We start from the raw sequence: 24431 nt of genomic DNA, 5'->3' as shown, positions 1-24431 counted from the left end.
TCCAGTGAGTGAAATTAATTCCTGAGTCCGTTCCAGTGAGAGAAATTCCCGAGTCCGTTCCAGTGAGTGAAATTCCTGAGTCCGTTCCAGTGAGTGAAATCCCAGAGATGGTTTCAATTAAGGAAATCCCTGAGTCCGTTCCAGAGACTGGAAGTCCAGAGCCTGCTCCAGAGTCCGCTCTGGTTCACAACCCCATAGATCCTCCCAAGAAAATTTTGGAGGGGGTGCTCCTCTGGCTCCTTGAGCTACCGGCACCTCTCTGTCTCCTGTATCGCCGGTATCACCCTGGAGGCTTCCTAGCCTGCCGGCACGAACCTGGACACCTGCCTGTTACCTTCCATCACTCAAGGGTGCCCGTCCTTCCTTCCCAGTTGGACTCTTTTTGGCGTGGGGTGAAAAAACAATATTTTAAGTCTTCTGAAGCAATTGAATAGCTTAATTTAAGTAATTATTCACAAAACATCTAGTTCTTCTAAAAACTATTTTAATTGTTTTTTGAGTTTGTCTTGTCAATGAATCAGTCGATTCAGTTCACAAAAGCAGTCTGAGTGATTCTCACAAATCTGACTGATTCTCGAGTTCAACTTACTGTCTCACTGATGAAGATATCATATAGCTTTAAGAAGAGAATTTTTTTTTTTTGAGAAAAAAAAGTGAATGATCTCTTTACTCTTTCAGAAAGAGTGTTGTATCGGTTACCCATTTCATTCACTTTGACCTTTCACCTTTCATTTTCGTTTCCTGCTGCTTTAGTTCAGGGGAAATTCAGCCGAATGAGACATTCAACAAAGGCCATTGCTACATGTGGAACAAGAGTTTAAATGGGCCTTAGATCATATAGACCACAAAACCAGTCATAAGTTGCACGGGTATATTTGTGACAACAAAACATTGTATGGGTCAAAATTATCGATTTTTCTTTTATGCCAAAAATCATTAGGATATTAAGTAAATTCCACACAATCTGTTATGAAGATATTTTGTAAATTTCCTACCTTAAATATATCAAAAATGTATTTTTGTGAGTGGATTCAGCACAATCGCGAACATAAATGGACAACTTTAAAGGTGATTTTCTCAATATTAAGATTTGTTTGCACCCTCAGATTCCAGATTTTCAGATAGTTGCATCTCAGCCAAACATGGTCCTATCCTAACAAACCATAATAGAATCAATGGAAAGCTTATTTATTCAGCTTTCGGATGATGTATAAATGTAAATAAAAAATAAAATAAAAAAATCACCCATAAGACTGGTTTTGTGGTCCAGGGTCACATATGATTTATCACAGCCTTTACATCTTGCAACAAAAAATACTTTTGAAAATATAAAATATAAAACTCAGGCTTGAAATCAATGCATACTGTTTTCTGGTTAAGTGATGTTCTGTTAAATTTGACACAGCTCTGATAAATATCATGGAAAAACTTCTGCCTCACAAGGTCCCACCAACTGAGGTGCTGGATTCCTGTCCTTCTCCAATCACTGACATCAAGCCAAGAAGAGCTATTTATGGCTGTGTTGAAACACGAGGTCTGCCCGTGCTGGTCACACCAGCCAGTTTCTATTGGCATCAGCACAGACTGAAGCTTCGAAAACGTATGAGTAATAAAAGTTCTTACGACCTCTTCGAAGCTTTATCTATAATGATAACGGTTAAATAATCCCACAGACTGGATGTTTGAGGGCAGTTGAAACTAGGGCAAAAAACAATTAAGCAGCTGGAACATTTCTTGGAAGCAGGGTTGGACGAAAGTTTATTGTAATCAAGTACCTTTGCACACCATGGACATTTTCAACCTTGGCGTGAAGAAATTATCAGTTTATGTGCCACATTCACCTTGTTTACAGAAAATAATGCAAGCATTTACATTTTTCAAAAAAAAAGAAAAAAAAATCCATCTCTTAAAACCTTCGGAGCACCCACTGAAAATCAGACTTTCTTGTGTAACAATACTCACATTAATTACTTTATAAAGACATTTTATGGTATGAAGTAAATATAGCTTTGCATTTAAAGAAAATCTCAAATGTTTAGTGCTTGCAGTAGAAATCTGAACAGCATGTGAAACATACACCTAACTTTACATCACCAGCAAATAACATATTTCCAAACTGTATATAACAGAACACAAATATATAAAATTATTCTTTTTCATTAAAAAAAGTTTATCACTAAATATTTTTGAACAAATTGCAAATATTTGTATTTACTATACTTTTCTGTCAAAAAGCTCAATAAAGAAAACAAAAATACTTTGTCACATATATATACATGGTAATTTTCCTCCACAATTTACTTAATATATTCTTTTAAAATCAAACAAAGCAAAACGTTTTGTATTTACATGTTAATAAATAAATCAAAGTTAATAGAAGATTTTGGTCCGTTACTGTCAGGAGAACTACTTCCAGAAACTGTTTAAACTTATTTAATTTTCAATTTAACATTATATGGAAACTTCTTTCAATATTCTGTGCTTCATATGCAATAGAAATAGGCCGATATCTAAACCAACATGGATAGGCTTTGTTTGCATTCAGTATATTGAACGGCACCACTTTGTCATTACAGCCACTCTGAAGGCATATTTGTTCAGTTCATCGACACTTTTTTCTGAAAAGTATACCAATCTTTTGTGACATGAAGAATGAGGTAAACAGTAGCACACAAATTGGCAAAGGTTGCCTGACACACCATATCTCCCAAATTCATTTAAAGTCCACTCAGGATTATACTGTAAAGCACTGCATTCATCACTTGGCAGGACAAGTCCACATTTCCAGGCTATTCCCAACCCTGGCAGGATCTCTTCACTGTTTTTACTGAAACAAAAAAGATAATTAGACCCATCTATTTGAACTAAAATTTGACCTGACTTCCTAGCAACCAAGGTCTGAACAGCGTCACAATATATCCACACATGTCAAACAAGCATTTTGGTTATTGTGTTCATACTTTCCTTTACAGAGCTTGCTGTGCCACATTTAAAATGCTTTTGGCATGAACTAAGTAAGACTAGTCAAGGTCCTTGTATGGTATGGAAAAACCGTCATGCAGTTTTATAGAGCTTGGTACAGAATACAGATCAATTTCTGATTGGAGCAAATATTTAATGTTATAATAAGATGGACATTTTGTTTAATAAGAATCAGAGAACAAGTGGTTATGATAGTGGATCAAGCAGATAAATAAATAATAAATAAATAATAAATAAATAATATATATATATATATATATATATATATATATATATATATATATATATATATATATATATATATATATATATATATATATATATATATATATATATATATATATATATATACTGTAATTAAAAGGAGAAAACTGGTGTCAACAACACTTGTGCATCCAAATAAAATTTTGTGATATTTTGATCTTTAATGCTCAAACTCATAAAAGTTTTGGATTGACATAAGGGAGACTAAATGATTATAGAATTAAAAATGTTTTGGGTGCACTATCCCTTTAATAGAGGCTAGACAAATTCATCAGATGCCAATATAGACATCCTAAGGGGCCATTTACACGACACCATTTTCAACTGAAAATGGGAAACTTTTTATGTGTTTTGGCTGTTAATTTATACGACGACGTTTTGGTGGCCTGAAATCTGCAAACTTTTGAAATCGTGATGCGATTTTGAGAAACAGGATGTCATGCACATGCGTATTATGTGTATAGTCTATAGGCATGTAGTGTTTTTTTACAAAGTGACATTGCCAACTACTGGCCTGGCATGCAGAATACAGCGTTTTTAGCCATTTTTGCGGATCCTTGTGAACGGTGATCGTTTTGACAACGTTTTCATCTGTACACAAAAGCAAAGGAAAAACTTTTCTGTTTTTAGTACATCGTTGTCGTATAAACATACCCTATAAAAAAATTTAACAAAACTATGTCAGATAAAATAAAATATGACACCGATTTCATTAAATACAATGTAGGAGCCATTTGTTGGATGGTAAAGTTTTTGTCCACTGGGTGATGCTGTGTATAATTAGAGCACCTGATCAACAAGTGTGTGCGTTGGTAATTGGGAAGCACACAGTTTTTTGTCCACACGGCAGAGTAGCTTGCAAGGTGGATTTTTAGTTTTATGCGGTCTATAAGGAATGGCTTTGCGTACATGGAAAGGCCACAAGAAGTTTTGAGATCATGTTTAATGGAGCACAAGTAATAAAGAAAGACATTTGTTTGTATACATCCGTCTGCATGGACTCTGTTTGTACGCATTCTAAACTTGCTTACTCCTATTATCAACAGCAACGGCATTGGAAAGCCATTACAAAAAGTAAAAAAACTGTGCTTCACTGGATAAGGGAGATCGTCTGGAGTAAAAGTCAACACGTTTGTTGCGACGGACAGAGGGAGGCTGTTTGGATAAAGTCTTTGTGTTGCTGCACATGAGGATCGTCAAGATGTCTGGCTGGATTCAAGCCTTGGATTTAACTCAGTGTATTAGTTTTGGATTATATTTTTCCCCCTTGCTGGTTTCATCATTGGATTTACGCCACGCGCTCATCTGGATGTTAATGGGCTGATCGACTGGATTGTAGGTACATTGTTGCAGCATTAACATGGCCATGTGATATTGTGTGCACAAAATCGCGTAATTCCAATGCATTGGTTGCCAAAAACATTGTTTGTGTGTTTGAATTGTATGTTTGTTCACAATTGTTTGCAAAATTGAAAATGAGAGGTCTACGAATGCTAAAGGGTTTAATAAGTACAATTAAAACCTGCCTTATGTTGAAAATGAGTCTGAAAGAGTGAAAAGACCTGTTAAATTAACAGCTAAGGCTTTAATGGAAAAAAATTAAGAAAGGGTAAGTTAAACAAGGCTCAGAAACTAATAGAGTTAATTAACAGGTTAATCTATGAAGAAAGAATATGAACCTGAGGTACGCTTGGCTTTGGAAGATTTTAAGAGGTTATGTTCAGAGGCTAAAGAAGCACGTTGGTTATTTTACCTGTTGATGAAGCTGAAAAACATGAAATATGGTTTAAAGCTAAGAAGAAACCAAATAATGAGTTCACTGAACGTGAATAAATGGTTATCAGGCACAGCATAAGGTCAGAAAAGCTCTGAAGTGGGTGAAGTATGTAGTGACGTTGGTCTGGGAGTGTCTCATGCTACCTCCAAACGTAGTAAACGCAGCTCACACAGCAGTTCATCAAGCGGAGGCAGAAAAGGCTGCACTTATGGCACATGCTGCTGCATTGAAGGCCAAACATGCCAGTGAAGCTCAGGAGGAGGATTTGAGACAGAAAAAAGAACAATTGGAGTTGGATGCTCAAATAGCAGCTTTAAACGCAAAGATCGCTGTGTTGCAAACGTCTGATAATCAAAGCAAATGTTCAAGCAATTCAAGTTCAAAATCAAGTGTGATTAATGCAACTGATAACCTCAAGTTTGATTCTTCTCGGCCCAAGTGTTTGAATCCCGATGCAAATAAATATGTACCAGTGAATTCAATGCCAATGAATACAGCTGGAGCAGCTGATGTCTCTGCATCGCAAGTTATAACAGAGAATCAAAGGAAAGGATGGAGAAATCAACAAATATTCCTCACAGCTCAACAATCTGATTTCCATTATTCTGCTCAAGTGCAACAAGGCAATATGGGAGTCGATCAAATGCCACATGTTCTTCGTCCTCATGGTGATCCCCTGCTTAAAAAGATAAGAGGAATTAACATCTTATCTTATTTAACAGCATGGAAATCCTCGTATCTTACCAAAAAGAGAGATCCCAGTCTTTGATGGTGACCCATTGCAGTATATTGCATTTATCAGAGCGTTTGAACATGGCATTGAAGAGAAACCTATTAATGAAAAGGATCATTTGTATTTTCTCAAGCAGTTTACTAGGGGGCAGCCTAAAGACCTAGTCTGCAGTTGCCAACATATGGCCCCAGACAGAGGCTATGCATTGGCCAAAAGATTATTAAAAGAAAATTTGGTAATGAATTCAAGGTAACTACTGCCTATCTGAAGAAAGCCTTGGGCTGGCCTGCTTTGAAGGCTGAGGATGTGCAGGGATTACAGGCTTATGCTTTGTTTTTGCGTACGTTGCAATACCATCGATGAACTTTCATACATGCAATTGTTAACAAAATTAACAATTCTTCAGACTCTCGCATGCTTTTCAAAACCTTCTCCTCTCTTCTCAACCCTCCTCCTCCTCCTTCTTCATCAACACTAACAGCTGACGATTTTGCTAAATTCTTTATAAATAAAACAACCACCATCAGCAGCCAATTTACCAATCCACAAACTGACACACACATTTTACCAGGTAACACGCACTTTCTACCCTCCTTCTCTCTACTTTCAGAGGCAGAAGTCTCCAATCTCCTCCTTTCCAATCGCCCTACCACCTGTCCACTTGATCCTATTCCTACTAACCTACTTCAAGCCATTTCATCCTCGGTTGTACCTGTACTCACACACATCATAAACACCTCTCTTCACACTGGTACCTTTCCCACAGCATTTAAGCAGGCTCGTGTAACCCCACTGCTTAAGAAACCCACTCTAAATCCAGCACATCTGGAAAACTACAGACCGGTATCTCTCCTTCCATTCGTCGCGAAAACACTTGAACGAGTTGTTTTCAACCAGATCTCTTCCTTCCTTACACAGGAAGACTGCTCTCAGTAATTGAAGCTCTGAGACTGGAAAGAGCAGCTTCCAAATCCTCAGTTCTCATCCTGCTGGATCTGTCTGCTGCCCTTGACACAGCTGACCACCAGATCCTCCTGTCAATCCTAAAGATGAAGGGCATCTCAGGAAACGCACTCCAATGGTTCAAGTCTTACCTCTCAGGTAGGTCCTTTAGGGTATCGTGGAGGGGCGTGGTGTCTAAGACCCAATTTCTACCTACTGGAGTGCCTCAGGGCTCAGTGCTTGGACCACTTCTCTTCTCCATCTACATAACATCACTAAGATCTGTGATTCAGAAACATGGCTTTTCCAATCACTGCTACGCTGATGACACACAACTCTACCTCTCATTCCAGCCCGACGATCCGACGGTAGCCGATTGTATCTCAGCCTGCCTGACAGACATTTCTGGCTGGATGAAGGACCATCACCTTCAACTAAACCTTGCGAAGACAGAGCTACTCGTGGTCCCTCCCGGCCAACCCAACACTTCATCACAACTTCACCATTCAGCTAGACTCGTCATCCATATAATGAGAGGAGTTTAATGCCAATCATACCGGTTCAAGTGAAAGCTATTACATGTAACAAGCTCAGCTACTTTTTGTTCAGAACATCTAATAAACGAGCTGAATCTGAGTGGAAAGAAGGTCAACATTCTTCTTTGTACCATGGGTCAGGAACGATCTGTGTCTGCAATGTTATTGATGGACTGGAAATCAGTGGGCATTCTGTGGTTGCTGTTAACAGAATTTCTGTTGTTAATTGGAGGAACTGCTCAACAATCATTTCAATCATGATTTCAGTGAAAGGACTGCAGATGAAAGAGAAATGTCAAGGGAAGATCTTCGGTTTGTGGACATAATGACCCGTACAGTCATGCTCCAGGATGGACATTATAGCCTAAAATTGCCATTCAATACAGATAATGTCATGTTACCTGACATCTTATGTGTTGCTAGGCAACGATTAAATGGCCTGAAAAGGAAACTGGAAAAAAACAAAGGGTTTCATGAGAAGTACTCTCATTTTCTTGCTGATGTTGTACTTAAAGGTTATGCAGAGAAGGTACCATCTCACCAACTAGATTGTTTGGATGGCAAAGTTTGGTACGTTCCTCATCACGGGGTGTTTCATCCAAAGAAGAGCTTAGAGTTGTGTTCGACTGTGGAGCAACATATAAAGGAACATCACTTAATGGTCAATTGTTGCAAGGCCCTAACCTTAACAACTCTTTGGTAGGTGTGCTGATGAAATTTAGGCAAGAACCAGTAGCCTTCATGGCTGACATTGAAGCAATGTTCTATCGAGTTAAAGTGGCTGAAGAAGACGTTGATTTTCTTAGGTTCTTGTGGTGGCCTGATGGAGAATTGACAAGAGAGCCCATTACATTTAGGATGACAGTTCATCTTTTCAGAGCTGTGTCTTCTCCAAGTTGCGCTTGTTATGCCTTGAAACAGACCGCAAAGGACAATCAAGCAGACTTTCCAGCTGAGGTAATTGAAACCATCAACAATAACTTTTATGTAGATGACTGTCTGAAGAGCGTCTCTTCTGAGGAAGTGGCCATCTCTATGGTTAAAAATCTCACTGTTCTCTGCCAAAAAGGAGGTGAAATGATGCCATACCATCGATCCTCCAGAAGAAATGGAACCATTGGATTTTTGAATTGGACAGAATTGCAGAATTCCAGTTGAAGAGATGTTTTAAACCCATGGAATTTGAACTGCCCTCTCATGCTGGTTTACATCACTTTGTTGATGCTTGCGAAGATGGATACGGCACGGTTTCCTATCTTGAGATGCAGAACAGTACAAACAAGGTACATGTGGCTTTTGTGCTAGGCAAGGCTAGAGTAACACCACTGAAACCAGTGACCATACCTCATTTGGAACTTAAAGCGGCTGTCCTGGCTGTCAAGGCTGACATCATGCTAAAGAGGGAGCTGCAACTTTCATTGGAAGATTCTGTCTTTTGGACTGACAGCATGACGGTCCTTAATTACATCAAGAATGAGGACAAACGGTTTCATACATTCGTCGCTAATAGAGTGTCTTACATAAGAGACAACACAACATCAACAGTGGAGATACGTGCTCACTAAGGAAAATCCAGCAGATGATGCATCTCGTGGATTGAAAGTGAAAGATTTTCTGAGCAATAAGCAATGGATTGGGACCAGCTTTCTCTGGAAGCCGAGCGAGACACACTTTCCAACAAGTGATCTGATATTGGCTGATGACCCAGAGATTAAAAAGTTGAAAATCAATGCTGTGGTCTTACAGAATGGACAGAATGCCACAAGTCAACTTATTCATTTCTTCTCAGAATGGAAACATCTGAAAGTTGTAGTTACTAGGTATTTGAAACTGCAGAAACTTCTGATGGAGCTGAGTCGTAAACGAAAGGAGCTATCTTTGGAGCAGATTGACAGTGTTGCTGTAAATGTAAAATTACAGGAATTTAGAGAGAGCATCTCTGGGCAGACAAAGTTTGACTGAAGGATCTGACTATGGCTGAGAATGGCATAATTCATTTGAGTCAACAGGATCAATTCCAAGAGGAAATTGCTGAGTGGGAGGAAGACTTGGTAAGTCAGCCATGCCGATTGAAATAAAACATTCCATCTTGTTATCTAAAGATCAGCATGTATCACATCTCATACTTCGAGACATTCATGAACAGTTGGGTCATAGTGGCAGAAATCAGATGCTTTCCAAGCTCCGGTTTAAGTATTGGATTACAAACGCCAACTCTGTTGCAAGAAAGATCATTTCCAAGTGTGTCATCTGTAGACGTTATAAGGGAAAGTTGGGTGAACAGAAGATGGCAGACCTTCCAGTGGAAAGGATCACCCCTGACCTGCCACCTTTTACTAATGTTGGAGTGGATTTTTTTGGGCCCGTTGAAGTGAAAAGGGGACGAAGTAAAGTGAAATGCTATGGAGTGATTTTTACTTGTATGGCAAGTAGAGCTGTCCATTTGGAAATGGCATAATCGCTAGATACAGACTCCTGCATTAATGCCTTACGCAGATTTGTCTGTTGTCGTGGACAGGTCATTCACATGAGGTCTGATAACGGGACGAACTTCATCGGAGCTGAGCGGGAGTTAAAGGAGGCTCTCACTGACTACGTTTACAAGCTGTCAATATTCGGGTTATGGTCGGGTTAAGGTCACTATTTGGGTTTCTGAAACATTCGGAATAACCCGTACATGCCTGAGTAGAGAGAGAGTTACTCCTGTATACATGGAATTGGCAATATCCCGATGTAAACGGCGACGCACAGTTAGCGTCTTGACGTACGGACAACCTTAAGACGCAATATGCATCATTTCCGATTCTTCTTCCTGTATCCAAAGACAACAACAACAGCAGCAGCACGCGGATAATGACTAGTTCGGGGCAGATAGCGATCGCCTTTGTTTGCACTTTCCTCCTCGCTCCAAAAGTGTGGTTCTGTGCTGCGTCTCGCCATGTTTACCTCTACTTCTTGTTTACTTCCGGTATACTGCACGCGGGTTTTTGTATGCGCAGTCTCTACTCAAAAGACCAAGATTCCTTGCGAATAGAACATGCGCAGAACACAAATCAATGTTCCTTTTGATGGGGATATGCCGAAACGCGTTTACATGACCAAATATTCGGGTTAGAAAAGGGGTACCCCAGGTATCATATTCGGGTTTTTAAAAACCGGGATATGAGCATATTCGGGTTTTTGCCGGTGTTTACATGGCCGTGCGCGACCGGGTTATTGCTAATATCCCGGTTTTGAACGGGTTATTGGCTGCATGTAAATGTAGTCACTGCATTAAACAACGAAAGGGTTCAAAGGGCCTTACTGCAGAAGGGAGTTCAGTGGAGCTTCAATCCTCCTACAGGCTCTCATTTCGGTGGAGTATGGGAGCGCATAGTTCGAATAGTGAGAAATTCTTTATGCAATCCTTCGACAACAAACATTGGATGACGAAGCCCTGCAGACTGTCTTGTGTGAAGCGGAAGCTATTTTGAACGATCGACCTATCTCTAAACTATCCAATGATCCTAATGATTTGGAAGCCCTCATACCAAATCACATTCTGCTTATGAGAGGAAATCCTGCATTGCCGCCTGGGTTGTTTGAAAGATCTGATCAGTATGCCAAAAAGAGATGGAGACAGGTGCAATATATTTTCAATCTCTTTTGGAAACGATGGGTACAGGAATACTTACCCTTGTTGCAAAAGTGACAAAAGTGGAAGCAAGAACGAAGACCCCCAGAGACATCGTGATTATTGCTGATTCTACAGTACCACCACGTGGTTCATGGCTACTTGGAAGAGTTGTGGAGACCTACCCTGACAACAAGGGTTTGGTACGTTTAGCAAAAGTTAAAACTAAAAGTAACATCTTAGAACGTCCAATTAGCAAGCTTTGCCTTTTATTAGAAGCAGACTAAAATAGGGCATTCAACAGTGTTTAAGTGTTTGAATTTACTGTCCCCTACATATATTTGTACAAACCTTGAATTGGTATCCATGGCTCCATTTTGTATGAATTTGTAATTATGTCAACATGTCATAATCCAGTGTTCTTCAACCCTGCTCCTGAAGGACCCCCAACACTGCACGTTTTCTTTGTCTCTCTAATCAAACACACCTGATTCAATTCATCAGCTCATTATCACATGGGTTAATGAGCAGATGAGTTGAATCAGGTGTGTTTGATTATTAGGGAGACAAAGAAAACGTGCAGTGTTGGGGGTCCTTCAGGAGCAGGGCTGAAGAACACTGTCATAATCAGTTAAGGGGCCGGTGTGTAGGAGCCATTTGTTGGATGGTAAAGTTTTTGTCCACTGGGTGGTGCTGCAGCTGTGTATAATTAGAGCACCTGAGCAACAAGTGTGTGCGTTGGTAATTGGGAAGCACACAGTTTTAGCTCAGAGTAGCTCGCAAGGTGGATTTTTAGTTTTATGCTGTCTATAAGGAATGGCTTTGTGTGTACGTGTGAACAAGGAAAGGCCACAAGAAGTTTTGAGATCATGTTTAATGGAGCACAAGTAATAAATAAAGACATTTGTTTGTATCTGCATCCGTCTGCATGGACTCTGTTTGTACGCGTTGTCGCGTTCTAAACTTTCTTACTCCTATTATCAACGGCAACGGCATTGGAAAGCCATTACATACAGGTTCATTTAAAAACAAAGATAAACGTGTTTTTTACTGGGGGTGGGAATCAGAGGGTACCTCACGATAGGATACGATACACGGCTCACGATACCGATATCACAATACAGCAATTCTGCGATAATCAATATATTGCTAGACAATCCTATAATGACACATTACCATATCTGTCCAACTATGAAAACAAAATGCTTGTGAAAAGGTTAAGTGCAAGTTCTCTCTTTATTCAAGCCCAAACTGTTAGAAAATAAGTTTTTCAGTCTGTAAATTAAATTAAACATTTTAAGTAAATTAAACATTTTCAATGAGATCAGAGTAATGGAGTTGCAAGTGGCTTTGCATGTTCATGGTATTACCAGTGCACTTTACTTTTACCAGGCAGTTCTTGTTTATTGCGTACTCTGTTGATTTTGTTTGTCCCATCAATGGTATAAAAGCCGAAGTGCGTCCAGACTTTGAACTTAAACGTGGCAGAGGCATCTATCATTTTACTCACACTGCTGTCTGCCATCCCGTTAAAAACCTCTTTTTCTTAGACTAGTTAATTTATGTTCACGCTTCCTTCATTCATGTGTTGAGCACCACCTCGAGGAGCCATAAAGTAGTGATGCTAGGAGCAGGGAAATCTATTTAGAGCACCTTATTTTATTAATATATAAAATATTGATATTTGGCGCCAGTGTAATAATTCTCGTATCACATGGAGAAGGACAACGATATATCACCCTATCAATATTTTGTCCCACCCCTAGTTTGTACTGAACACAATGCGTTTTATGCAGTGAAATATTGCAAACAGCATAAACCAACAATAAACCAATGAATTAAAATATTTTGTTTTGTATGATAAACAATTTTGGTATTTCATTGGGTTGTCACTTGATATGCGATTTAAAATCAGATTCCTAAACTATAAGAACCACTGTTTTACATGATCTGAACAGAGAGTGGCCCTAATGCAATACGAGGTTAATGCAAAATGAATGAGGCAAGAGAAGAATAAATACTCACTTCATACAGCATTAGTGTCGCATGTGTCGACTGGAGCAGCTAAAGCTTCATGTGTGTTTAGTGAATTGAGCTTCTCATCTTCATCACTTGTTTCCTTTTTTCTCTTCTTCTTTCTACATGGTTTATATCGTTTACTGTGAAACAAAGTAGGAAGACGGTAAAAAGAACAAAATTAAATATTAAATAAACACTGAAGACCGACACTTGAAGGTACAATGCTCTTAAAGGAGAACTCGGCAACTCTAGCGAACTCTAGTCACTTCTTCGCTGATTTTCCCTTTTGTTGTCGCATGTTTTCCCCACGAGCTCCCCCTACAGCTGTGGGGGGGCGTATATTTCACAACACGGTCGTAAAAAACTCACTTGCGGCGGCCTCCTCCCCCTCTCTACCGCTGCTCATGTACGTTTGTTTTGATCGGAGCAAGCCAACAGTATCGTGTGGAGCTATGTCTACCGAGGTGGGTAATCTGGTAATACATCATACATGCGTGTGTGTTTATGTCGAATTGCCATAAAGCGATTCGTGTTTAGCGCTCGTTCTCGTTCTCGCTTCTCACGAGACTTCCAATTTCTATTTTGCCGGGACGGTAGTCCCCAAGTTGCAAGGTTGGTTTTCCGCCTGGGAACGCTGGGGGGAGTGGGGAAAGTCACCAAAATCACCAGAACAGGTTGTTTAACCATCCAAATGATTTCTAGACAGTTTTATTAAGTTAAAAAAGTTACCAAGTTCTCCTTTAATAGTGTAACACGTCACTCACTGTGTACAGACGCATATGAAGATGATGAGCAAAATCAGAAAGACCAATCCTGCGACCACACATGCGATGACTATTTTTCTTCGTTCTCCCACATGGTAATTAAGATCAAGATATTCGCACCTAGAGCCAATATATCCCGTTTCACATCTGTGCAAAAGTATAAAAAAATTATTCAACTTTTACTTGAGCTCTGATTGGTTGAGTGATGGACAGGTCAAAGTCTCACCTGCATGAAGGAGTGTTCTGCTCCTCCACAAAACGGCAAACACCATGGATACAGTAATGCTTATATTCCTTTGGACACACAGAGAAGTGACCACTCCATTTGTGGTCATCTTTTGAATCTGTATAGTTTTAAAGCAGGGATACATATCACCATCAAACATGTAAACTAATATTCAAAAGTGCAAGATCAATCATTTCTTGATGTTTTTGAAATCTGTCTGTCTATGCTCAACAAGACTGCATTTATTTGTTCAAAATACAGAAATACTGTTAAATATGATTACAATTTAAAACAACGGTTTTCTATTTTCATTTTTCATAAGCTGAATTTTCAGCATCATTACTCTCCAGTGTCAGATGAACCTTCAGAAATCATTCTAATATGATTTCTATCAGTGTTGACAACAGTTGTGCTGCTTAATGTTTTGTGGAAACTATGATACTTTTTTTTCAGGATTCTTTGATCAATAGAAAGTTCGAAAGAATTTATTTTGAAACAGCAATTAAAAGTAGTGTAATAGAAACACAAATTCTGTCCAATAATTATTTTCATGTCATTATGGCAGATATTAAAATGTTATTCTATTTAGTTTGATTAAATTAAAAATTAACACCAAAAACTAAAATCAATCAAGTGAATTTAGGGATTCATGAAAAAACATTTGTTAAAGATTACATTTAACATAGTTATTTGTGTGTTTTTTTTACTTTACGTAAGAGTTAGCTAATGGCAAAGGTAATCTAAATGTAAAAATAAGTCAATCAATAACAAACATAATCTCAATGTAAGGCTGGTGCTTGGTTGGGGTCTTTGTTGTCACGATTCCCAGTTTCTCTTGTGTTCATCCCATGTGCTTTTGTTTTCATCATCATTGGTTAATTGTTTCATTGCGTTCAGGTGTTTATCCTTTGCTCATCGGTAGTCTATGTATTTATATGTTTTAGTCTAGCCTTGTCATCATTTGATGCTGTAGTCCACTGCTGTGAGTTTCATGTCCATGCCATACTTAGTCAAGTTAATGTTTAAGCTATGTTTATTTTCAAGTTATTGCTTTGTTTTTGAATTATGGAATAAACTGCATTTGGGCTCAGAAAACTGACTCGACTTCAGTGGATCCGTTACAGTCTATATACTGTGCATCCTTAAAATACAGAGTAATGTAATTAAGGTTGTCCGTTTACTCATTTACAATATGTTGTGTGCGTCGTTATACAAGGCACTGTAAAAGCCAAACTCAGTTCAAAGGACTGAGCTAGAAAAGAGACCGCTCTACAGAAACTGAAACTTGAGCTCTGACATCAGAATGAACTAAAAGTTGAATGGGAAAGGGTCTAATTACAACCTCTGGCCACATGTAACATGATCTGATGATTACCTGCTATACAGGGAAGCTAAACTTGAGCTTGAGCGTATTATCAATTCTTAAATAAAACTACAAGGTTTGAAGGGGACTAAGAAGCTGAATTATTATTATAAGAGTCCAATTGTCCTCATTGAACAGATTATAATATCCTTCATGTTAAGCAAATGCTTTGATCAAATAACACCAGCTTTTTCGTGCTATAAAAAAATGTTTTAATCTAATACCCTATTTATCTCCTCAGCTGGTGGTCAAGCTATCAAGACTTTTATGTCATACCCAGACTTTTATGTCGAACCCCAGCGCAGCTTCAAAATACGCTTTCTGCATGAGGTGGAATCTTTAAAGCGGAGCAAATGGAAAATATCTGAAACTTGGCTAACCCATTATTTGAGAAGAACAGGTTGGGGTGCCATTGATATTTACCAGTGCAGTTGCTGCTGTTGTCATGGGGATTGCAGGACACAGTCCCATTCGCCTGTGCATTTGTGATATTCCATTCAGCCTGGGAGGATTTGCATAGGACAACAGCTGAGGGCAGACAACAAACAAATCACAGGTGGCTCCATGCATGTCTCCAGAACTGTGGCATTAGATTGCTTTGCAGGATTCCAGGCAAATGTTACACTGAGTTATATAGGCCTCTTAATCGTGGTTAAACTTTAAAATCCCTCCCTCTATGATTAACCAATAGAAGGTCTTCTAATGTGATAAACTGGATTCCAGTGCTAAAAATAGAAACTGGCATAATAGTGTTAAATAAGTTAGACCCTCAACTCTTGATGTCACGAGCACATTAATAAATACAAGTAAATAAAGAGCTATTTAAAGAAGGAAAAGTTGGCAAACGGGTACTTCTACAATCTATAGCTGCTCTGTAGACAAACAGAGCACAGTTAAAGGCGTTGAATACAAAGCAACAATGGTGAATCGTACCTGTGATTATTCCCCAAATCAACATGCGCGTCCTGTCCATTTGTATTTCGCGTTGCGCGTCAAACTGAAGACTTCGATCCCCGTGTTGCTTCAGATTCAGTTGTCATGTCGTTCATTTTAGAGCGATTATTTTATTGAGTCGCTAATAACTTTTCAGCAGTCTTCCCAAAGTTTCCTTTCGGGTTTCCTCAAGCTTCGAGGAGAGACTAGATTGACTAGCGATTATTAAGGCGTGCGTGGGAGGTGCTAGTGAGTTTTCCCCGCCTTTATGTGTGAATGAATGACTTTGGGATTTTATTATTATTATTATGCCTTTTATTAGGCAAAAGATTCATATTGATGCATATTGCATAAAATTGAGCATTCCCAATAATGACATACAGATAGGCTACCATATATCATTACTTTGTTATGATGCTTACATTGCAAAAACATTTCACTTTCAATCACAGATTAGCTGCTACATTTAAAGATTACAAATAAGGCTACATGTTTTCTTTTACTTTTTTTTTTTTTTACACAAGAAAAATAGTTTAATATAATAATAAAAAATTGACAAACCCCTGGTCACAAAAAGAATAGCCATAGGCAAAGAATGGCAGCAAGGTTTAGAGAGAGAGAGAGAGGCCAAACACACATTCAATAAGGATTTTTATTGAGTGCTGAACATTGAATCCCCTATATATATCACACCATAGGCTATGACCTAAGAAGTGGAGTACCCAACTCTGACAGCTTGTTGAAAAAAGCAGAAATCTCAGAAGAAAAATTTAAAAGAAAGAAGTCAGAGGCAGAACGTTTTCAGAGTAGCCTATTGAGCCACAAAGGGGGAAGTTCTGACAATGTTCATTTATTTTAAAGGCTAGTATGTTTATGATTTACTTACAAGTTAACAACCAACATGTTTACAAGAAAGGGAAAAATTGAACACAGTTCATATAATTGTATGCCCTTGGCATCAAAAAGTTTGAAAACCCCTGGTTCACTGAGTCATTAGTGTGCATACTTCAGTCAGGGTAGCCTAAGGGTAAGCCTGAGTCTCTGACGTTGCCTTAGTGAGTCTGTGGACACACCACGCTGAGGACTTGTGTTCATTGGCCGTGGGATTTCTCGTGGGAGACGGAGAGAAGATGTGTGACTGGCAGGGGTCGCCAGAGTCTGCTCTCCCCGTCGTACACAAACCGTGTTACCAAGCTCCATTGCAAACAACGAGCCGTTCAGCAAATGCCATGCCCAACTTAGCACAGACACCGCAGAGTTTACGACGCGCGTTCATGAGAAATGCATGTCAACCATATTTTCAGTAAGATGTGTAGGCCAACTCGTATGGTACAGACTGATGGCATATTATTATTTATGTATGAATTGATTTATAATTTAGAACTGAACAAGTAATAGGCTACAATAGACTATAACAACAACAGAGATATCTTGAAAACAAAGATAAAACAATGAGAGGAATATATTTTCACCAGCTAATTATGTAAGCTACTTTACCCAAACATTTTTCATTTATCAAAGGGTTTTATGCTTCCGTAAATCATAATTAGGACATTATAAGATATTAAATCATAATTATTAAGAAAACAGTCAAAATTGTGTGCTAAAAATTATGACAAAAAACAATTAGGACATAAAAAATCTACATTTCGGGATGTTTTTTAGTTTTTTTTTATAAAACGGTCAATATTTATTTCAGAATTTTCAATTTTTATCTCATAAATTTGACTGTCATACTTATGATTTACTATAGCATGTTTCTTTTTGAATGTTTTTTTTTTAATCTTTGGAGAAAAGGGTATGCCAAATAAAAGATAAAGGATTTATCCCAAACTAAAACCTCAACATCACCTACAATGAATAATGCCTGAGGTCTCCATTCATACACGAACTGTGTAATGTGGCCTCCAAAATTATTCTTGACCAATTCAGGCTCTCAACTGTAGTAAACATCGCCACCAGGTGGGTAAAACCACCCACTGCAAGGTTTTGTCTTTATTCACTCATTTTCATTCACAAAATATGCGTTTGAGTAATTAACCTTTCCCTATTTTTCTATAATTTGGAAATTCTCTGCAAAAAGATTTTTTTTAAACAAAAAAACTGACAGGTGGCTTGCGAATAAAACAGTATTACAAGAATAGCGTCCCTCTTTCGGGCAATCAATGGTTTATTTTAGATGAGGTTATGTTCTTTCAATACAATGCTCTTTAAAAAATTATTTTTAAATGTTTAAAAGACAAAACTTGTCATACAGTAACAATCCTCCTCGACATTTAAATGAATTGATTTCTTTCACAGATTTACACAAGCATCCAGAGTGTACATTTATCTGCACTTAACACCAGCTGTGTTCTCACTTAAGCCCAGATATTTCAATCCTCTAACACAGACTCTCTGCTACAATCATCACCACACACAGAGTACAAGTGCTCTAAAGTCTGCCTTTGAGAGGATTCTCAAAATATCTCAACCATTAAATGTAGCTGCATGTGGTGCTTTGCACACAGACGTGAATCACACAGACAGAAAATGACTAAGAATCAAAAGGCTTGATTGCTATAGAGAAGAGGGCTGCCTGTCTGCACAGACACTCAATCACTTCGACATGTCAAACAGCTCGATATTTATAATAAATATACATTTTCATAAATAGAACATGCTGATTTCATATTGAGACTGATTAATTTGATTCAATGTTGAAGTTCCCTCACATAAATAATCTCAAAGCAAAATATTTTGTCATTGCGCATTTTGTGTCCCTGATTCTCCAATGAAAGCAGTCTTTATCTGCGCTCATTTGCATACTGGAGCTCGTGCTTCAGTCAGAACATAGAATGCAAATGAGAAGCCAGGCAGCTTGATGTGTGCTCCAGGTGGCAGCTCCCGTCCCTCCAGTGGAGGAAGTGTTCGGTCATCCACCATCTTCAGCACTTGCCCATTCAATTTGACTGACCTAGATATGGACAAAAAGTGGGATTTAACAATCTTTAGGTTGTTCAAATGCTTTAATAATTTTCAACTCAAGTCAGCTTTATAGTGCTTTATACAATACAGATCGTTTCAAAGCAGCTTTACAGTGAAAATGATGCATTTCAGCTGAAGTCAGTTCAGTGTTGATTCAGTTCCATTGTAAAGATCATCAATTATTAAACTAGTTCATAAAGATTATGTCATTGTCCAACTCTCATAGAATAGCACTGATACAGTCAGATCAATAATATTGAATATTAAATGTTGAGTGTCAACTAAGCAGGTTCAATAAATGTTAGGTTTACATTTATATGAATAAATAAGATAAATGTGTATATATTAGGTCACAATTTATTTTTAATCCCATTTCTGACTCATTTTAACCAGTCTTGAGGTGATATTAGAAATGACCTATTAAAAGTAAAACAGTGGTTCTAATCTTCTGCTAGCAAACAGATTTATAGGAGTCCAGTCCAAACATTGTGAGATCATGAGACATTACCTGGAATAAAGGCTCTGTTCTCCGGCCTCAGCTGACTGTAGAGCAAATTCTTCGATGGTGCTGTTGGCCATATGGGCGGGCAGACTAATTGTGGCTTCATTTTTGTTTAGGTTTAAAGCAAATAAGGTCACAGCACCTTGTCTGTAATGTGTACTGGAAAAGATATATGATATGTTAAAAAGGATTAACCATTGTTTCTTTAAAAAAATACATATATATTGTGAGCAGGAGAATAAAAGTAGCCTACCTTTTTCTGTTAGTGCAGTGAAGGTATACCCGTATTGGTTTCTTTAGTCCAGAATTCGTATGAACTTCTGCTTTTAAGACCTCTGGACCAACAAGCCTTTTGTATAGCAATGATAGCCAGTAATCCTACCATATGTATAAAATAGTTAAAAAAATAAATAATAATTGAACAGTCCACATTCCTGGACTGATACAGACATTATGTAAGAAATATCAAACACATAAGTAAACACTTACTGGAAGGGGATCTAGGTTATCATCCACTAAATGGTACGTGCCGGAACCAATTAATACTTGTCTGATAACGACATCCAAACCAAGCTTAGCAGCAAGTCCCAGTTTGTCCAGCCACCTTTATTAAACGAAACAGATTTAAATATATTTGAATTTAAAATATGCATTTATTCAGCTAGGATGCATTACATGGATCAAAGGTGATCGTAAAGACATTTCTAATTTTACAAAAGATGTACATTTCAAATAATAGCTGTTGTTTTTGTACTTTCTATTCATCAAAAAATCCTTAAATGTGGCATGGCTTCCACAAAAATATTAAGCAGCACAACAGTTTTCAAGATTTATAATAATAAGAGATGTTTAATGAGCACCAAATCAGCATATGATTTCTGAAGGATCATGTGACACTGAAGACTGGAGTAATGGCTGCAAAAACTAGTTAAAATAGTTTTAAAATGAATTAAAATTGTAATAATATTTCACAGTATTACTGTTTTACTATATTTTTGATCCAATAAATGCAGCATAAAAAAAATTCTAGCCCTAAACTTTTGACCGATTGTGTCATTTTCTTATATTTAAATTGTTAACACATTAAATTACTATTACTTAAATGCAAAACCATTTCATTTTTTAATTACAACAAATGGAAACTCATATACAAATAAAAGAGTAGAACTGATATTTTTTCCATTTTTATTGTCATTTGTGTAAACTGATTTAAAAGTAAGAGAAAGTGAGAAACACTTAATATTTAAAATCAACCCAAACAAACACACCCCTCCCTTCATTGCTCCGCCCCCAAAATGCACAAACACACAGTGCAAGTGGATGTCTCTTTATCATAGTTGAAGCAAAGCAAAATAATGCTTCACAAAAAATAATGTGAAGATGACAGACGAACGAACGACAAGAACAATAAATAAACATATCTCTGCGTCTGTTTTCAGGCCTCCCGCTTATGTCTCTTCAGCGCTGAAAAGCTTTTCTAATATTGACGTGGGTCCTGAAGCTCTTGCCTGATCATAACCCTTCTGTTTCCAGTAATATTCCTCTGCGCTTTTTTTTAAATGTTTCTCAGCCATTTCTCTTTCTACAGTCTTTCTTCAAATCTCGCTCGCTCACTCACTCTCTCACCACGAGTGGACACGCCCCCTACTGCTGATTGGCTACAAGTGTGTTGTGGCACTCGCTCTGATCCACTTTCAACAGTGTTTCTCAGAAATTGCTTACTGCACCTTTAAATCCACATTAAAACATACTGGAAGCTTTAATGTACTGATGAACTTCAAACTGGTCTGAAGTGGGGAAAAAATGGACTCACATGAAACCAGCTACAAATGTGTCTGATAGACCAAAAGCACCTCCACCATATGCCGAGCTTGTCTCTCCCAGCCAAACCTTCTTCCCCGGAGAAACAGATTCAGTGGTCTGAAGGCAGAGTGTTTATTAGTTCAATACAGTTCATTTATCTCTCCGATATTTCTTCCAGTTGAATGTGAGAAATTTGGATACCACTAGAGAGTTTGTATTTTAATGTGTCATGCAGAATTACTCTGGTACCTCGAGGACCTCATTGATTTTTGTTGCCAGAGTATCAAGCACATGAGGGTCAAGGAAATCCTCTAAAGATGTGTCTCTGCCATTCACATAATAGCTGTCAAGGAGGAAAATGGAAAACAAGTTCAGTACAAAGACTCAATTATTTGAGATTTTTGTGAAAGGAAATAAATCATAACTTACTGGTGCCAGGTGCATGCAGTAATGGCCTCTGCTCCAGACTCCAAAAACCTATGAAAGTAAATGTTCAACCATGTCACCTTTATTTGACACACAAATCTATAAGACAAGAAGCTACTCTGAAAACATATTTTTATAAAAAATAACTTTTCTCTGAACACTAACCCAGTTAACAAATCTTTGCGGTGATCTCGTGGCTGACTAATATCTGGTCCATATAGACCTGTTGAGTTGTAGACCGCGGATTCCTGAAGGATTTGATGCAAATGGACAAAATCCTGACCGAGCTGGTACCCATCCACTCTGATCCCAGCTTTTTTCTCATAGCTGTTGGGCTCTAAAGCAAGAGATTTAATGCTGAGAATTCAACTTAAATAATTCAAAATAAGAATGTCTAATCAAAAAGAAATATCCCAAATCCTACCATTCCCCAGCTCCCAAGACATCACATACTCCCTGGACTCACAGTACTTCAACAGCAGTTCTGCATTCGCGCTATCCCATGTGTTTTCACTGGTTCGAAGCAAAGCATTCAAACCAAAGATGAGGTCCAAACCAGAGCAGTTTGCAAAGGCATACAGCAGGTCGACAGCATATTCTGGAAGAAAGACAGACACTTGACTTCCTCTTTGACAGTTTTGATTTGATATCATTAAAAATATGAATACAGGGCTCAACAATAATGATGGCCCAGGGCCAGTCTGAGAGAGTTTCGGATCAGTTGATGGACTCACAAATGTTTTTGTGATGTATTGATCAGGTTGTTGAATTAAATATGTTACTAAAGCAACTTTACAACTGATCATGGAAACATAATATATAGATTTTTAAAAATACATTTTATTAAAAATATAACTATCCCCGTTTCACAGACAAGATTTAAGCCTAGTCCCACACTAAAAAGCATGTCTGAGCTGTTCTAACTGAAAGCAACTTGCACCAAGTAATGTTTTTCTTTTTTCTTTTCTAATGCTTAGAAAAACCAATTAAATGCCCTAATTGCTTAATCTAAGCCCTGTCTGTGAAACCAGGCCTATATGTTTTTGACACGTCCAAATATGGGCCGGAAGGAAGGTCTGACATTTATGTGGTGCTAGTGTACAGTGTTTTTCTGTACTGACTCAAGATAAATTCCCCATGAGGTAATTATTTAACAGAAGTGGAATTAAACTTACCAGAGAATTTGATCTTTTTGTATTTTCCCTCTAATTCCTCTTGAAGTAAAGTCTTTGACTGTAGGACCCATTCTTGCTTTAACCTATTTTCCAGCAATGGAGGCAATTCAAGTCTCTTACATACATTTCCTGTAGGAATGACATCAGATGTGCGTATTAAATAAATCATATAATAATAATAATAATATAAAAAACACAAAATGAGTCAATATTAAGTGTAATGTCTACTACAGTGGCCATAAAAAGTTGTATTTTATCGCTTTATCGTTAAATTAACTTATAATTGTATTGCTCAAAACCTTGATAAAATAGTGGAACATCAGTAGTGATGTATTAAACCTGGTTACTTGGCGAAGAAGACAGTGTGAATGAACTGACTTGAACTACAGTAAAATCAACTTGGACCCAGCTGGTTAAAAAGCCCAAAGCGAAGGTTTAAGTGTCCAAATATATTTGAGGGCAACGACACAATTGAGATACAACAGGCTAGGGACATTATAGTACATAAGGAACAGTATATTTAGTGTGAGTCAGTTTACTGTTCCCTCATTAAGCAAAACTGGAATCATGCTGTTAAAGTCAGATGACAACACACCGCAGTCAGCTTTCTGGCTGGAGGATGTGGTTTGCTTAGCTACTCATGTATTGACGCTAAGTGAAAGAGTTTACCTAGAACAGGGGTGCTGCTGTTTTCTCTTGCTTGAAAATATCTTCCGCGTGGGTTGAATTTCATAAAATCTTGTTTGGTACCTCCAAATCGCAGAAACGCTGGGGTCAAGGCTTTGGCGAGGGTTCTTAACTTCGGTGAACTACATAAAACATCATATCACGTCTTTTAAAGTTACATCACAACTTTATTTATTTGAGGTCTGCTTTAGGAGAACTTTTGAAGGACTTACTTCAGTAGGTTCACGAACTTCTCCTCAGCTATTAAACTCGCATCTATAGCCACAGAGAGGAACCTTCCGTCCACCCTTCGGACAACATTGGACAGATCCAGATCAACACGTATGGACTGAACATCTTCGACTGATATCACTGTTTTGACCTCGGCACACAATGCGCGAAACAAAACAAGAGCGACAATCGTGGAAACTGCTGTGGATGCAGGCTTCATCTGTTCAATATGCCGGTGTCCTCATTCAGTAGTTGACTGCATCTGCTTCACGCGCTCATCCAAAATACATATGCGAAATACATATATTTTTGGCACCGTCAAACATCAACTTCCTTCTTTCTTTCTTGTTTGACTGTAGGAACCAGTTTATGACAAACATTGTTTGAATGACACCTGGGCGTGGCTTCAGCTCATTTATTTATTTGCATACCTTACCTGATTGGCTGAAACTCACAACATGAGGCAGTGCTGGAATTGTAACACGCTGTTTGTGACTGACTGGTGGTTG

General features: G+C 38.1%; 2 protein-coding genes across 2 annotated transcripts; both read right to left on the bottom strand.

The window, feature by feature from the left end:
- Positions 1-1736: 1736 nt before the first annotated feature.
- On the bottom strand, positions 1737-16394 carry btc (betacellulin, epidermal growth factor family member). The gene is made up of 6 exons (XM_081390100.1): positions 16153-16394; positions 15643-15747; positions 13857-13974; positions 13631-13777; positions 12873-13006; positions 1737-2827 (listed from the first exon to the last, which is right to left on the bottom strand). The coding sequence occupies exons 1-5, from the start codon at positions 16190-16192 to the stop codon at positions 12874-12876; spliced, it is 543 nt and encodes a 180-aa protein (XP_081246226.1). The 5' UTR covers positions 16193-16394; the 3' UTR covers positions 1737-2827; position 12873.
- Positions 16395-18094: 1700 nt separating this feature from the next.
- On the bottom strand, positions 18095-24311 carry hpse (heparanase). Its single transcript, XM_081390715.1, has 12 exons — positions 23925-24311; positions 23695-23834; positions 23026-23154; positions 22275-22448; positions 22016-22187; positions 21854-21901; positions 21674-21767; positions 21435-21541; positions 20111-20225; positions 19875-19999; positions 19628-19780; positions 18095-19108 (listed from the first exon to the last, which is right to left on the bottom strand). Exons 1-12 carry the CDS (start codon positions 24140-24142, stop codon positions 18949-18951), a joined length of 1635 nt encoding a protein of 544 aa, XP_081246841.1. The 5' UTR covers positions 24143-24311; the 3' UTR covers positions 18095-18948.
- Positions 24312-24431: the final 120 nt, after the last annotated feature.

This window comes from Scardinius erythrophthalmus (assembly GCF_964197995.2).
Source record: "Scardinius erythrophthalmus genome assembly, chromosome: 17".
Lineage (NCBI taxonomy): Eukaryota > Metazoa > Chordata > Actinopteri > Cypriniformes > Leuciscidae > Scardinius > Scardinius erythrophthalmus.
This window is presented reverse-complemented; position numbering and strand designations above follow the sequence as displayed.